The 24,112-nt window shown below is 49.8% G+C and overlaps 1 protein-coding gene across 1 annotated transcript; it reads left to right on the top strand.

Annotated features, from left to right (window-relative positions):
- The first annotated feature begins 18,401 nt into the window (after positions 1–18,401).
- Positions 18,402–19,784, top strand: FOXG1 (forkhead box G1). The gene has a single exon (XM_072865620.1). The coding sequence runs from the start codon at positions 18,402–18,404 to the stop codon at positions 19,782–19,784; it is 1,383 nt and encodes a 460-aa protein (XP_072721721.1).
- Positions 19,785–24,112: the final 4,328 nt, after the last annotated feature.

A 24,112-nucleotide genomic window follows, 5' to 3' on the forward strand; every position in this document is an offset into this window, starting at 1 on the left:
ATTATCTACAACTGCCTGTGTATGAGCTATTGCAGGAAACAAAAAGGCTTCTAAGAAACACCAGACTGATTGCGCCTGCTTTGTACAGGCTCTGTGTAAATGTGTGCATACTTTCAGATTTTATACACATGTGAAGATCAGCTGTCCCGGGCATGCATGGTGGGTGGCATGCTGTGGCAGGAAGAATGGGCTCCACAGTCATAATTGGTAAGCTTCTGATGAGCTGACAGAGCACAGTACACATCATGTAGCACTTTTCACATTGCCAAGTTAACAGCTATCACCAGAGGTAGAATTTAAACTGCTGGAATAAACAAAGTCAAGGGGAAGTATCTTGCTGAAATGTCGCCTCCCACAGAGCTTGTGGAAAGCCATTACTATTGTAAAGATGCATATATGGGATTTCAAAATGCATATTGTGCCTTAAAAGATATACTTCAAGAATGCAAAACATACAGCAAGGGCAAACAATTATCTTTCCCATACTTTAAATAAGATTGCCATTTTTTATCTGTTGGAAACTTCCCGGTAGCTTTCAGATGGTTTATTATTATACAAAGTAATCTGTCTAACTCAACTAAAATAGTTCACTTGAGAAAAAAAAAAAGAAGTAATTTGTGGTTATAAACTTTATAGAGGTTTAGCTTGTCTGCCTTACTTTGTCTGAAAGATAGGACTATAATCCCAGACAGCTACCAGGAGAATTAACTGGCTCACAAATTGGAAGCACTTTATCTAAGTGCCAAGTACACTATTGTCAGAGGTAGAGCTGCTCTAGCAATAACCCTGCACCGAAGTATCCCCAGAACTGTGGGTCTCAAGAACAAGTATCTTCCTCCTTTATTCTGTCCCTTCTTTCAGGACTGTAAACATAAAGATACCTCCAGCTACCACGTTTCTCTTACGGCCTGTCTTTCCTGAGAGAACAGAGGACCCCTCCAGCCAGCCCAGCTGGCTGTGCTGGGCTTTGGAAAGGTGGACTGAAGGGCAGAGCCAGAAAACAAGCAACCCATGCAACATCAGCCATGTAGGTTCCCTGGGGGGTGCCTGATGCTCAAGTCCTGAGCAGGCTGTGCTGCAAAGGGAGGGCTGTGCTGCATGGAAGGATCTGCAGGGCTGGGATGGTGGGCCAGCTGAGTTTCATCTTTGGCCCTTTTCCCTGACCTTCAGGGCCAGGGCACAAGCACACTAACAGCAGGTACCTCTTGGTGCTGGTGGGACCTTGTCGGGGGGGCAGCCCCGACCACAGAACAGGGAGGAAGATGTTGAAGGCTCTGAATCCAGCTAATACTGTCTGATTTATTGTTTATGGGCACTGAACAAAGACTAGGTAGCTAGGCAAAAGGGCAGCACGTTGCTACCCCTGAAAGAAAAAAGAGACTGGAGACTGCATGTTTCACAGAGGATTTATAGGCTGATACAAAAACTGCATTTCCAAAAATAACAGCTGTAGGGATTGACAAGGTGCCCTGTCCTCTCCAGGATTTTTTCACTCTCGCCCTGGCAAATCCAGCAGCGAGGTGCCTTGGTCCATAAGAAGTGTCAGCCTTACCTGTGGAGCAGCTAGAGGGGGTGGGAATGAGTGAAGAAAGGGATGGTTGCAGAAGCGCGGGTTGCTGGTCAGAGGGCTTCCAGCCCCGCTCTCAGCCCGGAGCAGGCCCCCGGCCCCGGCCGCGGCCCGGGGCAGCTCCGGCGCGGCGTCCCCGTGGCGGGGAAGCGCCGGCTGCTCCGTGTGAGCTGGACAAACCGGCCCGTCACGCAACTCGCTGCAGAGCGTTTGCTGGCGACCTCGGCCGTGCCAGAAGCCATTTATTTTCTTGCCCGTTGCTAGCACGGGTCGCCCAACCTGTGGCACTGTTGCACGCAGTCGCTGGCGATAAAATAAATAGCTGGAATATGGGAAATGAAGCAATTCAAAGGAGACCAAGAGCCGGCAATAGGGAAGTGTTAGCTTGGTATCAAGCACTATTCTATTCGAAATCCTTGACACACACGGAAGAATTGTGTCTTTTTTAAATTCTCCTCTCCCCCGCCCTTCCCTGTCCTCCTCGCTGAGGTGACCCTGATGTATGCGATATGTACATGTGAAAGCGCATGTGAAATCCCAGAGCGGCATCTAATTCCCTGGCCCTGGCATCATTCCCCCTTGCACTGGGGGCTGGGGGAGGCAGCCACAGTGCTGCTAACAAATTAGAGAAGCTAACAAGCCTCAAAAGGGACAAAGGCAGGGCAGGAGGGGTTAAAGCAGCCCGCAGCCCTGCGCCGAGGAGAGGAGGCGATACCCAGCAACCCCGGCTGGGAGGGAGGAAAGGGGACCCCGCAGGACCGGGGGGAGAGCAGGGCTACCGGGGCCCTACCCTCGAGACACCCGCCCGGGTTCCTGTCCTCCTGGTTGCTTTGCTTTTTGCTTGCTCTTTATCCCCGATTTGAAGAGGAAAAAAAAGTATTTTTTTATGAAGGGGGCAGACAAGTAAATGATTATTTTGCTTTTTGCTTGACTTGAAGGCTAGCGGCTAATCTATTTTAGCCCTTTCGTTCGTTTGAATTAATGCCAGGAGGAAGAAACGCACCCGGGAAAATTAGACGGGAGAAGGATCGCCTTTTGCTAAAAACGTATTTTCGTTACTTTAATTTATTTGTGCTTATTTTTCCCACGTCAGTTCTCCGATTGTAAGGAAATATACCAAGTGTGAAATAAACGCTTCGACAAAGCAAATAACTGTTATTACTTCTACCCGTCCATGAATATAGTATAAAAATAATAATTGATCACATCGTTACTTTTCATTTCCCTGCTTCCACTTGCTGAAGGACACCGTGCAACGAAAACCGCCAAGGGCGTTGAAGAACCTAGGCGTGCTTTGGGGCGAGGGTGGCCCTGCTCCGAGGCGGTGGTCCCGCTGGGTAGAGGTGATGCAAGACCTCTTCCCCGCAGAAGAGCGCGGGAGAGCTCTCTGAGAAGTGTGCCAACGAAGAAACTGATTAAGAAAAGGAGGGCTGGGGACATGCTCCCTAGGCTGATGGCGAGGTTTGAGCTTCCGCCCAGGGGCGCGGGGCCGTCCGCCGGCCTCCGGGACCCCACTTTTTCCCCAGGGTTCAGGGGCCGCTTGGCAAGGCAGCGGCACACGGGGCGGCGGCGGCTCTTGGAGGAGGTGCCAAGGGGCGCGGGAGGAGGAGGCGACCTGAGGGCCGTGCCGGGGCGGCCGCCCAAGGGCCGGGGTCTCCCTCCCGGCCTGGGCCGGCCGGCGGCGGCCGCTGCCGCCACGTGGAGGGGCGCTGCCCGCAGCGGCGGCGGGGGCGGAGGCGGCTCGCCGAGGCCACCGGGCCGCTGCCGGGCAGGCGGGCTCCCCCGGCGGCTCCGCGGCGCTCCCCGGCTCGGCCCGGCCTGCCAGGGCGGCGGGGCCGGGGGAGGGGGCCGGCAGGGTTTGCCCGTCCTCGCCAGAAGCCGGGCAGCCAAGGCGAGGTACATGGGAATGCGCCAACGTGTTCCCTTAGGGACACCTCCTGTGGTGGCCCCGGTGTGTTTTAGCCTCCTCCTCTCCAAAGGAGTCGAGGGCAAGGATCTGCTTCGTAACAGCCCTGGCAAAATCAAACAATCCTAACAACCCTCCAGAGAGGGAAGCTGACGTGACGGCTTGGATGTGACATCCGGCGGACACCTTTCCCCTTGCAAGAGACGGATGCTCTCGTTTTCCTCCCCGCCGCGGCTGCAGCGCTCGGTTCCCGAAGCGGGTTATCATCTGGGGATCAGGCAGTCAAACCTATCCAGTTCTGCGGGAATCAGGGAAACACAAGGAACGCCAAAAAAAAAAAAAAGAGAGAAAGAAAAGAAAAAAGAGGGAAATTACAGGTCTCAAGTCTCCCTTAGTTTATCTGCAAAGGCTTCCAAGCAGGAGGGAAAAGGAGCCTTTGGCTTTTTGCTAAAGGAATCTCTGTGCGTTCCCGACCGGAACGAGGTCTCTACGCCGCCAAGCACCTCTCTTTCGAGTATGTTCAGGTTAGGTATGATGATCGTAATAGTAACAGCAACCCCGAGAATTATGAGACAAGAGCACGTTTGACAGTGTTTGAGAAATTCAAATACAGCTGCATCGGCTTTGTCTCTGGTTCAGTCACATTTATTTCCCCAAGCTAGGCAGACAGCCTGAGTGAAGCATGACAATGAGTTTTGTAAATAGCAAATGGAAGGGTTTGCTAGGTTGTTGGGTTTGTGGGCTTTTTTTTTCTTCCTCCCCTCCCTGTTTGATTTTACTCGCAATCCAAATAACCTTCCTCAGTGAATGTTTCAAACAAGAGAATGCGAGCGGGAGGGGACGAGGGGTGCTCATAATTGCAGGTTCCCTTTGGAGCTGGAATTAAAACGCTGACGGCGTGTGTTGCAGAGGAAAGGTGCAGAGGCAGCCTCCGCTCTGACTGCAGGACGGCTGTGTTGTTACTGCCATAGCGTTTATTTACAGCCAAGCACTTAAGAGCAAACGCCGCTTCAAAAGCGGGAAAGTTGTGGGCCCTACCCTCTATGCCCGAGGCGCCAGGGACCCCCGGCGGGAGAGGGACCCCCGGCGGGAGAGACAGCCGGGACCGGGGCCCTGCTCCCTCCGCTGGGACGAAACAGCCGGACTCCGCAGCCGCGCAGGGAGCGCCCGGGGCGCGGTGCTGCCCCTGGGCAATTTCACGTTCGCACCTTCCCTATCGAGATCTGCGCGTCCCGAAGCGGGGGCGGGGGGAATGGTCAGCTGGAGATGGCTTAAAAAGATCTTAGTCAGTAGAGGTGAACAGCTCGTTTCCATCGGTTACTCTTGTCAGGTTCAAGTGTCCTGCGCTTGGAACTGCGCACAGACGCGTACCCCAGCGCAGGCCCTGAGGATGGGGTGAAATGAATCATTTATTTTTCGTGCACCAGAATCCTCGCCCTTATTCAGGTCAGGTCGCCACTCCTACGGACCTCTCGTGCTTTCGCTGGGTGAGAAATTATTCCTTTTATCAAGCTCTTACTCTCACCCTCCCCCTTCCATTGTCTCAGGGAAAAGAAGAAAAAAAAAAAAAAAAAAAAGCTTGTTCTGCACAGACGAGTTAAAATACATTTGCAAAAGCGTCTGCAGCTCTTCAAAACTTTCCCTGTTTCCTTATCAAAGCCACCTTCCCGGTGGGAGAGTCGGGGGAGCTTGTTTGTTTGTTTTGGGTTGGCTCGAAACTCTCAGGCTGTCGCTTGTTATTGCCCAGCGTGCTCGTCTCCTCACGGCCGGCGTCCCTGGGCGATGCTGTGGTCCTGTCAGCTGGATCCGAGCCGCTGAGCCCTTCACCTGATGCACAAATAACCCCCGAAGTTTCCCGCTGAGACTATTGTGCTTCGCTAAGTTTGGCTGAACATACCAGTAACTATTTTTCTTGGACTCTTTTTAGCCTCCGCGGCTTGAGTGAAAGCCTTTTCTTGTGGCTGCCATTGCAGCCCCTATTCATGAGGGAGGGCAGGAGACGGACGCCGGAATCCTTAACTTTTCCTGGGAGGGCAGGAGGGAGGAAGGAAGGGAAAGCGTTGTCTCTTCGGGAAGCCCCTCACCGTGCTGGCAAAGCCTGTCCCTGCTCTCCGCAAGGCAAGGAACGAGACTGTAATAATAGAATACAAACATGTGTTTTGTTTTCCATTAAGTCGATAGACCAGACAAGGTCTGCCCGGGGGAAAAGATGTCTTGAGCTGTTAATGAGAGCTGACACTAAGATTTCCATAGGAAGGGCTCGTTTCGCCAGCGGTGTCTCAACAATATGGCTTTTTTCTTCTTCTTCTTCACAGCTCCGGGAAGTGCCCACGCCAGGCTCGGGCACTGCGCGCAGGGAGAGTGTGCCGGCCCACGGGGACACCTCGGAGGGGAAGATGGAAGGGGAGGCCACTCCTGCGTTTCTGCTTTGTTTCCACGGAGGCCTTTTTGGGGGGCCAGACGAAAGCGTTTAGATTTTTTTTTTTTTTTCTCAGTGCCTCGTGTGCGTAAACACGCAAAAACGCCACCTCGAAGAGCACGCGTTTCCTACTGATACCATCGCAGCACCGAAAATTTTGGGGCGGTTGGGCGGGGGGGATGCAACTGTACCTGATCCTCAGAAAATCAACGGGAACCTCGTTCCGGGGGCGGGGGGAGATGTGTGAGGTGCGTTCCCCCGCACTCGCAGACCAGGTAGCGCCGCTCCCGCCCCGCGCCGCCCGTCTCCCGCCGTACCGCGGGGCAGCGGCGCGGCCGGCGCTGGCGGCCCTCGGCCGCTAGATGTCGCCAGCGCCGTTCGCATCGGGCTCCCTCCCCGCGGGAAGGCGCCGAGCGCCGCCGCCGCCGCTCCCCTCCGCGCCCGGCCCGGGGACGGCCGCCGGGCCCGGCTCGGCTCGGGTCTGCTCGGCTCGGCTCGGCTCGGCTCGGCTCGGCCCTGCCCATGCGGGGCCGCGGGGGCCCCTCGCCCCTCCGCTGGGCACCGCGGGCACGGAGTCCCAGGAGGGAGCCTCGGGGGTCCCAGGGGCGGCAAGGCTTTCTGCGGCCGCTGCCGGGGCTCCCTCGGTTGGCGCCACCCGGGCGGGGCGGGGGGCTGGTAGGTGAGGGAGTTTTTGGTGTGAGTTGCACCGAAAAACTGGTCTCTGCGGAAGACACACGGGAGGTGTCGAGCTGGGAACCTCGGTAGCGTGTCCCCGCGGGGGAGTTTGTGCTTCGGCCGGTTTGCGGGGGGGGCGGGGGACCCCGGGGCACTGCGGGGTGCTCGGCTCCGAGGGGACCAGGGTCCCATCGGCAGCGGCTGCTGGGCACCCCGGGCTCCCCCGCCCGGGGCCCCGGGGCCGCCTGCGACAGAGGCGACGCACGGAATCGGCGGCTGGCCCTGGGAAAGGCTCCAGAGATGAGCATTTCTGTTGTGTGAAGTGCCCGCATTAGCAGCCCGAACACGTAGGAAAAGGCTGACATCTGCGGTTTGGTACGAGGTACCCGAGAAATGACAGACCCCCTGGTTCAGGGGGCGCCCCCGCCTCGGCTCCCGGCGGGGAGGGACCCGCCGGTCCCGGCTGCGCCTGCGGGAGCGGCTGGCCCGAGGGAAGGAAACCTCCTCTCCTGAGATTTCCTCAAGTTTAAAAGCAGGGATGCGACACAGTCTCTCGATTTGGGACACTCACCGTCAATGCCCAGAAGCGAGAAGACAGAGGGAGACCTTCGGTATAAACTTTGAGCCTGATTCCAGTGGGAGCACAAATAACAATGGTTCCCAGGCTTTCGTCCCCGGTTTTCAAAATAACACATTAAATCGAGGATGCACCCCGGGTCATTTTTCTCAGCCTTTGTGTCAACGCACCTCTGCTTTTGACTCCTCACTGAATAGTTTAATCCACTCCTGAATTTTTCCAAGCCTGTCCAGATCTCTGGCCTGAGTTAGGAAGAAGCCAGAGCTACTTTATTTGTAAGGAGCCGCACAGGCTGGCGAAACCCGCCTGGGCAGGGGAGACGTTCGGGAGCCGGCTGCGAAGGCGCAGTCGGACTGCGCTGCGCTCCCCCCGCACGGGAGCCAGGATCCGCACGGGTCAGTGTAGGGTCCACCCCCTTCCGAACGCACCCACACACAACAGGGGCAGAAATTTGGAGACTTGTCGAGGGGGGAAGATAAATAAAAAATAAAAATAGTAAAAGAAAAATTCGTTCGGGATTAAAACCGAAAAAAAAAAAGAAGCAGCCCCTCAGAAAGAGGAGTCCTGAAAGTTTCCTCCAGCTCTCGTCCTATTTTCTGTAGTTTGAACTGGGGTGTTGGAGTCGCACCACGGAGGGCATATGCCACCTCCGCGGGTCTGTATTTGTATGATCAAAATATTAAGAGGCAGTCTTGCCACTTCGATGGCTTTCCCAGCAAGGGCTCAGAAAGGAGTAACACGGCTCAATGGCACCTTTAAGTACCAAGCTATGGGGCAAAGGATGTATTGTAAGAAAAGATGAGAGTATGCTTGGCATAGCTGATATTTATTGGCATTATCCAAGAGGAAGTAAGTTAAAGATAAAGAAATGTGAGTTATTCCATGACACAATTGTTGCACAAACTGCCTTCAATCAAGTTGTTTTGTTTTCGGGGCTCTTTTGCAAGCATCTTCCACACGCTTGGTTTGAAGGGAGAGATCTCAGGGGCTGTTCTGCATTTTCAGGGACGATCAAGTCAATCCTGAGAGAAAAGAGTCGCTTTAGAAGGAGAAAAAGTGTTTCGTCGTGGAGTTCAATTTATTTTTTTAAAACGCCGTATCTCAGAGAAAAGGCCTCTGGTAACAGATTCCTAGATCGTGTCAAATTATAACAAACTGAATCGCAAGAAGCAATTACAAAGCAAATATTGTGATCGGTGTTGTGGGTAAAATCGGAGCCGGGTTTATAGAGGAATATTAACTCTGATTTTTTTTTTTTTTTTTTTTTTTTTTTTGAATCAACAGTGATTAGGTTTGTGTTAAGCCTAAAGACCTTTTCCTGTAGATGGCGTCCTTTGGGTACTGAGTAATCAATAATAATACAGACGTACTCAGGAGACTTTATTAAGCCTTAGATAATAAAATAATTAATAATCTTTTTTTTCGGTTATATATTTATTGAAAGTGAGAAAACCTTGATTTATCGTAAGCAAAAGTGTGTTTCTCCTTCACGTGGATGCAAATAAAAACTGTTTGAATAAATAAGTTGTTTCTGAACATTTTGTTGTCAAAGTGTTAAATGTCCCCGTCATTTTTATTCAAACACTAACATGATTACAGCCAATTATATATTCACCAGTGTTCTTTATTTTAGAGTAATTGTACTTGTCACTAATAAAACAGAGACATAATGGATCGCTACTGTTCTGAATTTTAAAGCAATTTTCTGTAATTTGATTGAATTATACATCGTCTCCGCTACTTTTTTATTTCTATATTTTGAAATCCTGTTTTCTTGAAAATTGCAGCTCTATTCCTGTTTTGTTGTTCCTGAAGTAACGAAACCTTCTGTAACATTTATAAATAGAGCCTCGTCCCTTTTGAAATGTGGAAAATCATCATTTCAGCCCCAACATACTGAAAGCCTTAGACTTAAAATCCGAAAGTCCGGAGGAGCGCCGAAACCAGAACCCTTGGCTCAACGCGGTGTCCTGCTTTGAGATGAGAAGCAGAACATAAGCAGAGAACACAAAACTGCGCCGTGCTAGGGAGGTTTGATCACTTTATTGCAATGATTTGGTGCGCTTCTTGCGGCTCAAACATAGAAACACGGCAAGACAAGCAATGTTTACCACGGGAGAATAGGTACAGACACGGAAAAAATATAACGCCAATTACATTCCTCCAGGCAATTAGAGCGATTACCCCTATACTGTCCGTATGTTCTTTTAGGTGGCGATTACAGGTGACAAGCCCAGGAGTGATTTGGCTATCTTTAGGCACAGACAATAGAGACGCAGAATGAGCCAGGAGTGTACGGAGATCGCGTACACGCATGGAAAAAACACTGCGCTGCGTTATTATGCCGCTCCTCGGGTTGTTTTGCTGAGGATGAGCTCTCAGAGGGTTGGTTTTTTGTTGTTGTTTTTCAAAGCCGAAAACATGCCTTTAATTTAGCGATTGTATCAACCATCAGCGCGATGAGATATGATCCGCGTTGTCGCCAAACACAAATCAAAAAATGATACAAAGGCTTTCACAAGTTAATTTCATATGACAAAACACGTGCCCACCACAACAGATAAAGTTAAACTATCATTTGCAAACCGTGCGATTGCGTGAAAAGGTATCTCTTAGGTACATTTAGCACAGCCAAACACGAATGTTTTTTTCCGCAATTCTTTAAGGTAAAAATAAAGACAGGCACGGGAAGGCAGGTGGCTCACTGTGAGAGCCTTCAGTGCAGCCTTCGTGGGACATAGTCGCGACCCTCGGTGAGAACACCCTCCTTGCTTTTGCGGATTCATTATTTAATATAACCACAGAAATTAGCTTGTAGTCGCCTTGGAATAAGAGAAAAAAAGGTGATCTACTCCTAAAAGGATATGGTTTTATTAATTCCAGCGGGGACGAGGACTTGTGAGGCTTTTCTTTACCCTCTTTCATTGATGTTTTGAAATGAGTGTGAAAATAAAGTGCAATGTCATCCTCTGCTAGCATTCTGCTAGTAGGCAAATGGAAATTATGTGTTTGTTGGAGTTTCCGGAGCTACGGCATGATTTCATTATTTAGGTGGAGTTTATAGCTCGATTATAATAAACATAGTTTTCGAAAAACTCCCTAGGAAACATAACCTCTGTGTGTGTGTGTGTGTGTGTGTGTGTGTGTGTGCAAGCCTATGCCAGCGCCCCATCTAAAAGACAGAGAGGAGAAAACACACAAAGGAGATGCATCCCGGGAGAACTGTTTCTTTCAACGTTTTTCCTCTCCGCATTGTCACTGCACGGAAAGTCTGTCTGCAGCCGCTTCTCTTTCTTGGTCAAATTATTGTCGAGGCAAAACTACAAACCCCAGGCTTTAGCGAAGCACCGTCCGTGCTCGGTGGGAGGGACACAAATGGGATTTAACTTGTTGCCAGTCATTTTTGTGTGTTTGTTTGTTTGTGCTGGTGCTTTAAAAGCGAAACAAATTCCAGAAACAAAGCGGGGGGGTGGGGGGGTGGGCTGGGGAGGGAGGGAGGAGGAAAACAAGCTCTGTATAAAAGACATATCATATTAAAATAATACATGAACACACCCACTGATATCAAGGGTACGATATCAGCCCTTCCCCAAGAAACTTATTTATAAGTGGTAGCGGTTATAATCATCCAACAAGCCCCTTACCATCACTCCCCCCTCCCTCCGCTAAAGAAAGAAGGAAGGAAAACATGAGACCACCCTGCCCGATATAAAAAGTGTTCAGAACAACCTACATAAAGAGCCAACTCCTGAGAGCCCTACTCATGCGAGGAGACCGAGGAGCGAGCAAGGTCTGCTTCCCGGGCAGCTCCTTGGAGCTAGAGCGAACCCCGTCATCCCGACACCCGCAAAGTGCGGGACCCACCGCTACCGTGCGGGTCCCACCGCTACTGTGCGGCGGCCGGAACGAGCACCGGCACCTCGCTCCGGCACCTCGTCCTCCCGCCTGAGCCTCAGGCACGGAGAAAGCTAAAATCGGCTTTGCTCCGAGGCTCGCCGAACGCCTCCTCCCAGAGGGGTGTACAGCTGTTTATGGCTTTTGTGCTACCCCGGGCCTTTTGCTATGGTTACAAGGGGGCCCCGGGGCGGGGGGGGGCTGGGGGGGGGCGGATAGGGGAGGTTGTTGCGCTTTTGTAGGCCCTAAAAATTGGATCCGCAGCTGGTCTCGCCGAGCCCGAGATTCCGCTAGCCGAGGGGTGCGGTGGAGGTGCGGTGCGGGGAGAGGGCTGCGGCGGGGCGGAGCGGCGGCGAGCGGGCAGCGGCGGGCGCAGCGCGGCCAGGTAGGATGGACGGGCACCCCCGGCGCCCCCCGCGCCCGGCTGCCTTCTGCGGAGCGCTGGGGGGAAACGGCACCGGGGGAGAGCCCGTGTCTGTCTATCCCGGTGCTGGGGGAGGGGGAGAAGGCCGGGGGGCGCGTCTTTTCTCTCGAGTTGCCGAAAAACTGCAAAACCAGGCGCATGTGTCATTTGCCAAAGGTTACGTTTGTAAGAGGCTAAAGAGCTTTAGAACAACACCGTGAAAATATTCCAGCAACAGTTTCTTAGGAGTCAAAGAGCAGCTAGAAGTCTCTTCAAGCACTATTTGGTGGGGGGTTTTTTTCCCTCCAGGTCTTTCTCTTTCCCTGTATTTTACTTCCCAAGTCTTTAATTCAACCTGATAACTCCGGTAAAAGCACTGTGTTGGCCAAGAATGTTTTAACAGCAAACACAGAAGAAACTAAAACTATGTATTTAAACCTCGAGAACAGTACAAGGTTTTTAACTTGTCCATTTCCCCCCTGCATTTTATTATCGTCGTCTGTATAACTCTGCGGATAACTCTGAAGGGATACTTTAATTTTCGGTTTGATTACTGAAATAGGGAGAGCTTTTGTTACGCAGGGACACGTATTACCTAGGCAGGTGTGACGGATCTCTTATGCACGCTGGCATATAAAATAACAGCGACATTTAGGATCTGAAAAAACGCCCGTCTTAACGTTAAAGTTGGCAGCGAGTGTAAAAATATTCTGTTCTGAAAAATTCTGGCAGTGGCAGCTGAACACACAAAACCCAGTGGATGCTCTCCACTCTCTAAGTAGGCTTTCTGTGGACGGTATTCTACAGCTACAGGAATAAATAAATAAAATCTTCAGCTTTTAATTAAGGCGATTTAATTCAGACCTCTCCACCCAGCGTGGCCGCCGTGGGAAATGTATACTCCAATGTTTACTCGGGTCTCTTTCTGTCCCTGGTCTATCTTGTCTTGCGCTTCCGACATCAGCAAAGCTTTCTGGCCCCTACAGCCCTTGCTTCCCCCTTCCACGCTCTCCGTCCAACCTCTGCCCGTCCAAGAAACTTCCCGGAGTTCAACAGGAGGGGAACTCTGTGCACCTAGTTGCCCAATGTCATTGTTTTAACGCTACCTCTCCCCTAGCTGCGCAGGCTTCTCAAAGGCGTACAGTGCCCCGCTGGCTGTTCTTTATGGTACAGTGCAGCTTCTCAAAAGCTCATCGGATGGGGAAATTTAGCTCTTCTTGAAACATTTAAGCAACTGAGCAATTAGTTCTGAATGGGGGTGGGGGGAGGGAAGACCAGAGAGCTTAAAGGAGGGGGGAGAGGAGATACACGACAACTAGCCCGAAAACAACAGGGGTGGGGATGCATGGGAGGGGGACTTAAAATGTTTGTATTTAAAGGGTGCTTGCAAGGTCTTCGGCACAATATGTGCTGCTCTCCTTAAAGGGGCACTGGGTGCCAATAACCATTAGTCATCCAGCAGGGACTTTTCATTACAGATCTATCTTTAGGGGGAGTTCCCCGAAGTCTCCGAAGGGAGCATAGCTGCGGCTTTCAAACCCGGTCCAGTTCCAGTCACACAGTGCCTGCTGCAATAGAAGGGAGAGATACTTACCAGAGTTTCGGGAGTGCGCGGATAGCCCAAAGGTCTCTGCAGCGCTCCTTTCCTCTGCGGAATACTGTCTTGCATCCGAGGCAGTTCCCAGCCTATATTTGATGTTAACATTTACGCTACCTCAAACACGAGGCTCTCCCATAGACATTTTTTCCAGGGTTTTCAAGCAAATTTCTCGGTGCCACAATGTTATGATGGAAGGATGCTGAAATGACAGGCCTCGTAGACGCTTGTCTTAATCATCGGCTTCTTAATTTAGTTTTAGTGCTGTGGTTTTGTGTGTGTGCGTGTGTGTGTCTGCGCGTGTGTGCGCGCAAGAGAAGCCTCTGACAACCTGCAGCTTCCTAATGACTGACGAGGCAGGGCTGCTGCAGCAAAGTAACACTTCCCTGGTGTGAAGACCTCTTACTGGGAAGTTTAGTTCACTACTGTTCTCGCAATCCTAATCGTATAACCTGTAACCAAAACCCATGGAAGAAGGATACAGCATGCTAAATAGACTAACTTCTAATCACCAAACGTTAGCACCACTACCAGCTGCTGAGGATTAACTGGAAGTTGGCTAGAGACGGACACCTAAACTTAAATCTACAAATGCGGATAGAAGGGTGGACCGTTGAATACTTCCTCCTCTCCCTCTTTGCCTCCATTCATCCATCCACCTTCAGTCCCGCTCACCCCTCTTCAAAATGTTCGACTACCTCTTTCTCTTTGTTAGCGCACCGCTCCGTCCCCATTCGCCATGCCTTAGCAGCAGGGTATCAGTGTCTGCTGAGCAGCCCTTACCTTAATTGCCCAGGTAACCTGGAATAAATAAGGCAAGCTTAGAGTCAAGGGGGAATAGAATTATGTATGCGTACATCCAGGCGTTTACTGTACTGAAGGTGATATTACTGACTGTTAAACCAAAGTGTCCCGACTCGTTTCATGGAAGCATGATGCCATCGAAGCGTGGTTATTAAATACCCTTTCTTCATGGCTGAAAAAACCCTCATTCATTTCTTAAGCTGTCAGTACATTTTAGCAGCTTAACCCCTTGAAAGAGCCTGAGAGTACAGAGCCGCTATACCCGTGTGAAGGGGGATTGAAGGCTGGAGCTGGGGGGTACGCAATATCCATTGAGCTTAGAGTGGAGAGGGTCTGTTTTTCCTTTGGCCTTTAATTTAACATGAATAAATACATAAAATAAAAGACGAGGGAGAAAAGTGTGCCGTTGAAACACTATCCCTGCGAGTTATACCCAAGAACGGCACGGAGATCGCCGTGGAATGGCACTTCGGCCAGGACGTTCCAGCTCAGCTGTTCACCCCCACCCTGACCCCGGAGCTGGACACTCTCAGCCCATCCCCGCCGCTCAGCGAGGCGGGTCCACACCTCAGGCGAGCGCGCAGGTGAGGGAGCATCCGCGCTCTGCAGAGAGCCGGGTCCCCTCTGCACGCCCACCCGGGTTTCGCAGGGTTGGGGCCGTGCGCTTCCCTTCCACGCACAAGCTCCTTCTCCAGACACCCCATAGAAACTTCCTTGTTAGAAAACGCTGCCATGAGGGACCTTCTTACAAGGCTTCCAGCTGAGGCAGAGCTGAGGGGTCAGATCGGCCGCCCATGCGGTGCTACGACGCACAAAGCTACCACTGGAGTGAGTGGGAGCCGTGGCCAGGGCAGAGCTCGGGGAAGAGCTGGCGTTAGAGCAAGACTCCCGCATTTCCCACGTAAATATCTCCAGTACTATAAACGGAGAATTTTCTGCGGAAGAAAAAAAAAAAATAGAGGGACTCGAAAGTTAAAGTCCAGCAGAAATAATAATTGACGTGGCTTCTCTTACACATCCTTTTCTGTCCTGTAAACAGTGAATTAATCTTCATGGGCTTAGAAAGATATGTACTACATATTGGACGCAACATTTCCTTTTTTGGTAGAACTGTATATCCACGGCATTAAAAAAAAAATATAATAGAAATCCTAAGTTTGTGCACAGAGCTTTATTCTGCACCCGTGACAAATGACTGAATGTTAAATCTAGATCACCAAACGTTTCAAAAGCGTGCTTCTTTCGGTGTTAGCCCTTTGCTCAGAAATGCAGAAAGATAAAATGTTTATTTTCTTCCCTGCTACATTTTCATCCCTGATCACAACGCAAAGTAAACTCAGCTTTGACCTAAGAAACACCTCAACGCATTAAAATTTCAACAGGCAATGTCAGTGTTACATTAAACGAGAACTCCTCCAGTTCGCTGCAGAGCTAGGATTTGAATAAAGCGTTCAATGTTAACAAACAATACACACGTTTGGCACTTTGTGTATTAAATGGATCAAAGGGATTTGATAAGGCACAATACACCATTTGTACAGACCTGATTGAGTTAATATAATATCAGCAAATTTTACAGCGAAATGAATCTGTTTCTTTTCTTTGTGTTTAAAACCAGCACAGATTACAAATTTTAATGATCTGAAAATGTTTGGTATACAAAATCATGCTTATTTCAGTATTAGCAAAAACACAAGAAATTTTTCAACACAAACACCCAGCTGTGTCTATTTTAAAAGCAGTTCAATGACAGCTTGCACTTATGAGCATGCAATCAGCTAATTTCGCTTTTTTTTCTTCTGTGTTAATCAACACTTTCCTTCCTGCATATCAGAGTACAAATAGTATAGTTACTCCACATCAGTAAATGTTTACGTAACCTGTCCTTTCTCAAGAATCCGGTTACACCGAATCATTACATGCTAGACCGAGTAGGAAAATGCACTGGGCCCAGCCACCCTAATGGGATCCTAGTGCACCATAATGACACATATTAGTTAATGATCATCATAATCATAATAATATGCAGGAATCTTACCTTTCCTCTTACCCCTTGCCATGGTAGAGTCAAGTCATATCCTCCACATCGCACTCTTCCTCGAGAATTCCCATACATTGACTTCAGTGTTGAGCAATGAAATAATTACAAATTGACATGATTTTTTTTTTAAAACCCCATTTCTAAAAAAAAAAAAAAAAGGTAGTAAAAAATAAGCTTGGTTGATCATTGACTTTTATCTCTTTTTTTGTCAGTAGCAACCTGTTATGAAATTGGATAAATAAATACAATTGTGGTAAGGTCATTCGAGGTTAATCCAATGCACAGAGTTCATGCCATTCCCAATTGCAATTGTTTATTACCGGTCCATTGTAATTGTTCTCGTTATTTACTCGCTTTCTCACACTCGCTCTCCCTCCCTCACACACACACACAAACACATATGTAAAACGCACATCTACACACAACCACGTCTGCTGCACCGAGCTCTAATCTGAATTTCCCCGGGATAAATTGTTTCAGCTGGGATTGAGCTGCACATATTAATTTCTACGGAAAATTTTTTCCTACAGCACAAACGCAAACTTTAGGTAGCTTAACGCGGCGCTATACGTTCCCCTTGCCTACAGCTTCGGTTTGAACGTGATCAGCACGCTCTCTACCCACTACATTTCCCGAGGAAGGAAGCTGCGCGATTTATTTCGCTTTGTTTCAGGGTTGATTTTTTTTTTTTTTTTCCCCCATGCTGACGGTACGAAACGATGCGATGTGGACGATTAACACCCAGGTCCTTGGTCCCTGGAACGGTAGCCGTAAGCCCGAGCCCCAGCCACCGCACGTATCCGAAGGGCGTCAGGCAGCAAGCGGCGGTGCCAGACCGCTTCCCCTGCCCCGGGAGCACCCCAGCCGCTCCCCCCCGCCCTCTCCCCTCCCCCAGCAAGACTAAACCCCGCGGAACCGAAACCCCGGGGCCAGACACGGCGGGCCGGGCCGGGTGGCGGCAAGAAATCGCAATATGTATTTCATGGGTTGTCAATATTATTATTTATTTTTTACACCTGACACGCGGCCTGCGCTTTGCTGGCTAAAATCACCCGGCAGCGCAAAGGAGGACGCAGACGGACCCCGACGCCCCTCGCGTTGCTCCGGCGGCCCCGCGGGGGAAGCGGCGGCGAGCGGGAGCTGCGCGGGGCCGGGGAGGGAGCGGCGGGCAGGGAAGCGCGAAGCCCGGCTCCGCCGCCGGCCTGGCGCCGCGCCCGGCCGCCGGAGACACGGAGAGAGAGCGGAGAGGAGGAGGGAGGAGAGGTTGTGCTCCTTTCCGTGCCTTGCCAACTCACATTCCGCAGCGTGGCAGACACGGACCGAGCGGGCCGGAGGAGACCGTCTTCCCCGGCAGGCCGCGGGCAGCGGCCTCCGTTCCGTCCCGCCCGGCCCCGGGCCGCTGCCGGACCCCGGGCCCGTGGCGGCCGGAGGCCCGCCCCGCCGTCTGCGTCCCCTCCAGCAGTTTCTTTTTTTTTTTTTTTTCCCTCTCTCTTGGTAAAATAATAAATAGAAATGACCGACAGCGGGGCCTAGAAAAAATAAACTCGCCGAGCGACTTCGGCGGGATCTGCAAAGTAGTACCTCCGCCGCCGGTGCGCCACGGCCTCCTCACCCACCCGGCCTCCCACCCCGCCTCCTTCGCCGCCAGAGGAGGGGGCAGAGAGGGACGGGGCAACTTTAGTCCGCCGGAGAAACTACGAAGTAGGAAAACGGGCCGGGCCGGCAGCCGTGGGACGGGCGCCGTTTGTTCGCCGTGAGGGGATTTGTGCTTGGAGCGACGGGCGGGGGGGCGAGGGGGGGGGGCGCAAGCCGCCGCGGTGATGCGCCCCTGCGCCGGTATCCCTGCGCCGCGGGAGCCGCGGCGGCGGCGGGGGGCGGGGCGGCGGGGGGCGGGCGCGGGGAGAGGCGGAGCGGCGAGCCGCCATTGGCCGGCGGGCGGGCAGACGCGCCGGCACGCCGCCGTCCCTGATTGGGCGGCCGGTGGGAAAGGTTAAACCAAAAAATTTTTTACAGCCCCGGTGCGTGTCTGCAGCTCTGAAATTAATTGCGCCAGGGCGGTCTGTATAGCCCGTCTCCGCTCGCTCCTCGCCGACCCGCGGCTGCGGCTGCTCCTTCCTCCCCCCTGCTCTGCCTTGCCGGGGGAACCAGGCACCATGAAGTAGCTTTTTTTTTTTTCCGTGTGTGTTTGTGTGTTGGTTTTTTTTGTTGTTGTTGGGTTTTCGGAGGGTTTTTTTTCCCCTTTTTTCTCCTTTTTTTTTTCCTCCGCTCTGACTCGGTTTGATTTTGTCTGATTGGTGATTATTATTACTATTATTTTTTTCCCTCCCCGGCGGTTCCTGTCCTTGCTACATGACTTGCCAGCGCTTGAGACTGCGGTCCAACTGCGCTGCCGCCGCCGCCGCCGCCGGTGGTGCCGCCGCCGCCGCCTCGGCCACCGCCGCCGCCGCCTCGGCCGCCGCCGCCGCCCCGCGCGCTGCTCCCTCGGCCGCTGCAACTTTCCCCCTCAGACTAGTGTGTGATGTTGGACATGGGAGATAGGAAGGAAGTGAAAATGCTGCCGAAATCCTCCTTTAGCATAAACAGCCTGGTGCCCGAAGCCGTCCAGAGCGACAACAACCACAGCAGCCACAGCCACCACAACAGCCACCACCCCCACCACCACCACCACCACCACCACCACCACCACCACCCGCCGCCGCAGCAGCAGCCCCAGCGAGCCGCCGCGGCCGAGGAGGAGGACGAGGAGAAGGGCCAGCTCCTCCTGCCGCCCCCCGCCGCCGCCGCCTCCGGCGCCCTGGAGGTGGCCAAGGCGGACATGCTGGCGGGCAAAGGCGACGCGGGCGCGGCGGCAGCGGCGGCGGCGGAGCTGGAGGAGAAGGAGAAGGCGGCGGAGGAGAAGAAGGGGGCGGCGGAGGGGGCCAAGGACGGGGAGAGCGGGAAGGAGGGGGAGAAGAAGAACGGCAAGTACGAGAAGCCGCCGTTCAGCTACAACGCGCTCATCATGATGGCCATCCGGCAGAGCCCCGAGAAGCGCCTCACGCTCAACGGCATCTACGAGTTCATCATGAAGAACTTCCCCTACTACCGGGAGAACAAGCAGGGCTGGCAGAACTCCATCCGCCACAACCTCTCCCTCAATAAGTGCTTCGTCAAGGTGCCCCGCCACTACGACGACCCGGGCAAAGGGAACTACTGGATGCTGGACCCCTCCAGCGACGACGTCTTCATCGGGGGCACCACCGGCAAGCTCCGCCGGCGCTCCACCACCTCGCGGGCCAAGCTGGCCTTCAAGCGGGGCGCCCGGCTCACCTCCACCGGACTGACATTCATGGATAGGGCAGGATCCTTGTACTGGCCTATGTCCCCCTTCCTCTCCCTGCACCACCCCCGGGCCAGCAGCACTTTGAGTTACAATGGGACCACGTCCGCCTACCCCAGCCACCCCATGCCCTACAGCTCAGTGTTGACTCAAAACTCCTTGGGAAACAACCACTCCTTTTCCACGTCTAATGGGTTAAGTGTTGATAGACTAGTCAATGGAGAGATACCTTATGCCACTCATCACCTCACAGCAGCAGCTCTGGCCGCCTCAGTGCCGTGTGGCTTGTCAGTTCCCTGCTCCGGCACCTATTCCCTAAACCCCTGCTCTGTAAACCTCCTAGCAGGACAGACGAGTTACTTTTTCCCCCATGTTCCTCACCCTTCAATGACTTCTCAAAGCAGCACTTCAATGACGGCCAGGGCAGCCTCCTCCTCCACGTCGCCACAGGCGCCCTCCACTCTCCCCTGTGAGTCCTTAAGACCTTCTTTGCCAAGTTTTACAACGGGACTTTCCGGAGGACTGTCTGATTATTTCACACATCAAAATCAGGGGTCTTCTTCAAACCCTTTAATACATTAACATCCATGGGATCAGACTGTAAGTGAACATTTTACACACATTTGCATTGTAAATGATAATTAAAAGAAAAAAAAAAGCAAAACAAAAAAGTCCAGGTATTTTTTATTAAGTTCCCCCATTTTCTGTACGTTTGTTCAGTCTTTAGGGTTGTTTATTATTCCACCAAGGTGAGGAGTGTCAGCAAGGTGCAATGTGGGGAGATTACGTTGTAGACTATGAAGTTGGGAAGACAAAATTATAGTAGAATGTGTATCTAAATAGTGACTGCTTTTGCAATTTTTTACTCAAATACGATAAGTCTATCACGAAAAGCCGCCAGATTCTCCATGTTTGCAGTATTATAAGTTATCATGGATATGTCGGTGGGTGCAGACCTTGAAAGAAAAAAAAAAACCCCACCACTAAATTTATGAAAACTATAAAAAACTTAAAACGTAATTTGTATTTAAGCAGAATTAATACTGAAAGATGCCCAAGAACTACATTTTGGCCATTTATTATTTTATCCTTTTCTTTACGGAATTGCTTTTTTTTGGGGTTCCTTTTTTTTTTGTTTGTTTGTTTGTTTGTTTACTTTTAGACCAAAGATTGGGTTTTAGAAAATGCACTCAGTGTACGGAGTAATTTAAAAAACAGCAACATTATTTCAGTTTGCAGCACTGCCCGTTCAAATGAATCAGAAGGGGACAAAATTAATGATTGCCTTCAGTTTGTGTTGTGTATATTTTGATGTATGTGGTCACTAACAGGTCACCTTTATTTTTTTTCTAAATGTAGTGAAATGTTAATACCTATTGTACTTATAGGTAAACCTTGCAAATATGTAACCTGTGTTGCGCAAATGACGCATAAATTTGAGTGATTGTTAATGTCGTCTTAAAATTTCTTGATTGTGATACTGTGGTCATATGCCCGTGTTTGTCACTTACAAAAATGTTTACTATGAACACACAGAAATAAAAAAATAGGCTAAATTCATATATACTTGATAGTTTTTTTGTCTCTTTTATTAACTAAAATTAGTATGCCAGAGGCTTTAAAGTTACAGGGAGGTCAGAGTGCTGCTTATTACAGCAGTCCACCATTTTTCACATGCTCCTTTCTCTCTCTCTCCCCCCCCCCCCCGCCTCCCCTCCGGTCATATTGTCTTTAACAGCAGTATTTTCAAATGTAAAGGATCAGGATATTTAATTAAACACCACAGCCACTATTGTGATGTCCGTTTTGGGACAGAACTCTTATCAAGTCTTCTTAAAAATTGTTAGTAGGAGGTAGGGTGTCTTACTAAAAACTGTCTTCCGTTGGAGATGCTTAAAATTGCGTACGGATGTATATACATATATATACACATATAAATTTAAGTATATATGCACATGTTAGGAAAAAACAAGGTGCATTATTACATAGATGCGTGTTGTTCTTGCAATCTCTGAAATGCATTCAAAGAATTATTCTTCTGCAAGATATTAATTTCGACTCTATGATAACGGGAGATCTATTAAGTACGGATGTGTATGTGTGTGTATATACATATACATATTAGCTTTCATATAATCATTTGATCAACTTTAGCAAGCTATGATACGTATGGGTATAAAAGGCAATACTTATCTTAAAGGAACACTGTTCCGGAAGTACCTATACTATATGTATTTATATACTTCTAATGCTGCAAACACTTGGGCTTCGAATGTTGGAAAAATAGCGATAGTTTTTCAGCTAGAACCTCTCTCCTCTGCCCCTGTCGCCCTCCGGCCGGGGAAGGAGCCGGGCAGGGCTGAGGCGAAGTTGCAGCACATTGCAGCGAGGCAGAGGGCTGGAGGGGTCACGTGACGCCCTGGCTTGCATACCGATGTGGAAACGTTTTAGGGGAAAAAGAAACCCCAAACCTGTGCGGATGCACTTAAATTTGAAGTTTTGAAAGGGACTTCTTCTTCGCTATCTGTCTGCTGATGGTAATGTTCGCTGAAGCGTCCGTGAGCGTGCTCCGTTGCCCGGAGAATCAACGCAGTAGTTTTAAGGGAACAACGCTACGACTAGTTTTAAGAAGCATTTAATCCTAAAAAGAATTGGTTTCTTGATGAGTTTAGGGCAGCCTATAAAAGCCGCAACTCTTGAAAATAATTAGAAAACTTGTGCAAAAGGTTTAGGAACTAATTGGATCCCGCGGTGAGTCCGCAGAGGACAAGTTGTTCATTTGTCACGTTTGTGTAGCCTAAACCGGGCTCCGCAGCAGTGCAATAAGCCGGCGACTGCTCACAATAGGCCCGATGAAAAATAATCTCCAGCTCGGAGATGTTATCGCAAACACTTTAAAGAGCTGATCTCAGAAAGACAGAAAAGAGGAAGAAAAAGACAAAGAGGAAAAAAAAATGCCGGAGGGTGAATAAAGAAGCAATAGCAAATCTGAATTCTTACAAACAGAATATTTGTCATGCTGAAAGAATAAGGAGAGGGAGGGAGGGGAAATCTGCCGAAAATAAGGAATAAATAAACGGATGCAAGCAGATCTGCAGGAAAGGGAGAGGAGTGAAAGGTTGCGGATGAGACATGGGACACCCAGCTCTGCACTATGTGGGGGAGAAGGAGAGAAAGCTCTGATATTCTTGGCTTTCACTCTCACTTCTGCAATTCAAAATTAAACATCACTGTGAGAAAAAGGTTGCTTTGTTTGGGGATGAAGAGATGATACCACCACTGGGAAGCGCCTACCCTCCCCCATATTCTTCACCCTATTGTCATTAAAAGAAGTGATCGCAAAAAAATAAAAACAAAACTCCTTTGCAACAAACCTTTCGGAAATAATCGAATGAAATAGGTGTGATTTAAACTCCTGAAGCCTCGAGACCCCATTCTGTGTACTTGTGCCTAAGCACATTAAAAGAATGGCATCTGCTGCAGTTGACAAAGGAAATGATTTATTATTTACCACTTGCAATTGGTTGTATACTGTAGGAAATCCAATAGCACATACTTAAAGTATTATTTAGTTCGCAATGTAAAAAAATCCGCTGTCAGTGTACTAAAAGGAGGAAAAAGACAAGTCAGGTTGGAGGAAAGCACAATCTCACCATGCCAGAGTTTGGGGTTGGCTAATAAGCATTAATTAGATAAGCATGATGCATAATAATTCCTGAAAAGGGCAGCCCTGATGTATGTCTCTCCGGACTTCGTTTAAGCAACCACTCGCTCTCAACGCTCTCCTCTAGTTTTAGTGTAGCAAAGTGCTGCCTAAGCAGTTCAGGTGCCACAGACTTTTCCCTCTGTCTCTTACACTGGGGGAAGGGGTGCTTGTTGAGGTGGTAATTTATTCACGTTTCCATACACATATTACCAGCAATGAGGCTGTCTTTGTAAAGGGAAAAATAAAATGCTAAAGTTGTCATGGATTGCAGCAGGACGGCCAAGGCCCCAAATATGTCTTTATCTTTGCCTGCTCCCCAGCCAGAGAAACCCTTTTGTTCGCTGAGGATGTCTTTGGGGCTAATCTTTGCGCAGGGTCGTTCGGTATCGAATGTGAGGGGGTGGGTTTGGTTGGGGTTTTTTCGTTCTCCTTTTTTTTTTTTTTAAATCAGGCAATAATTCTGTTATCTGATATTTGTTTCCCTGGTGTTTTATATGTCAAATCCTCAAGCTAAGCTTTTAGGATTTTTTTTTTTAAACATGCACATTTCCAGAATGTTGCGGTGTCTTAGCGTCGTCTCTTCAGCGTTTCCTAATTTAGAGTGTTTATGGGGAACGGGTGGTCTTTATGGAATTAAGGAGCTATTGTTATTTTCCTAGTTGATGTTTGAGGTGATTAACTTTGCTCGCATAGATCGTAGGAGAAGAAATCTGCTCATCAAGAAACCTCCAATTACGATTTTAAGATTGCCTTCGCAAACATGTTTGAGGGATAATAATCTGTAACTTGAATCCACAATGCGATATTTAGCCCACCCATTTTTGACATATTTTAAAATTTTTTCTTTTGTTTCAGTAAAATAGGATCCGTTATGTGGAATGTAATTCTTACAAAAGGGTTTAAAAGAAAGGGAACAATCATATATTTTGCCTTAAAGGGCACAAAACTACTCTTCGGAGGAGTGATCATTTTTTTAATCCCGTGCTTGAAAAAATAGTTTCACCGGGACGTCATTTTGCTCTTTATAACTTCTTCTGATGATTATTAAGATTTATGTCATAAATTATGATTCAGGTACACACCCCCTCAGCACTTGTGTTAATAAGAGGTCTCAGTCACCACGTATTCACTATTCACTCAAGCAAAACTCCCACTGAACTCCGGTGACGTTTTGACTGAACCACATCGGAATTTTGCTTAAGAA

The sequence above is a fragment of the Ciconia boyciana genome, chromosome 6 (genome assembly GCF_034638445.1).
Source record: "Ciconia boyciana chromosome 6, ASM3463844v1, whole genome shotgun sequence".
NCBI lineage: Eukaryota > Metazoa > Chordata > Aves > Ciconiiformes > Ciconiidae > Ciconia > Ciconia boyciana.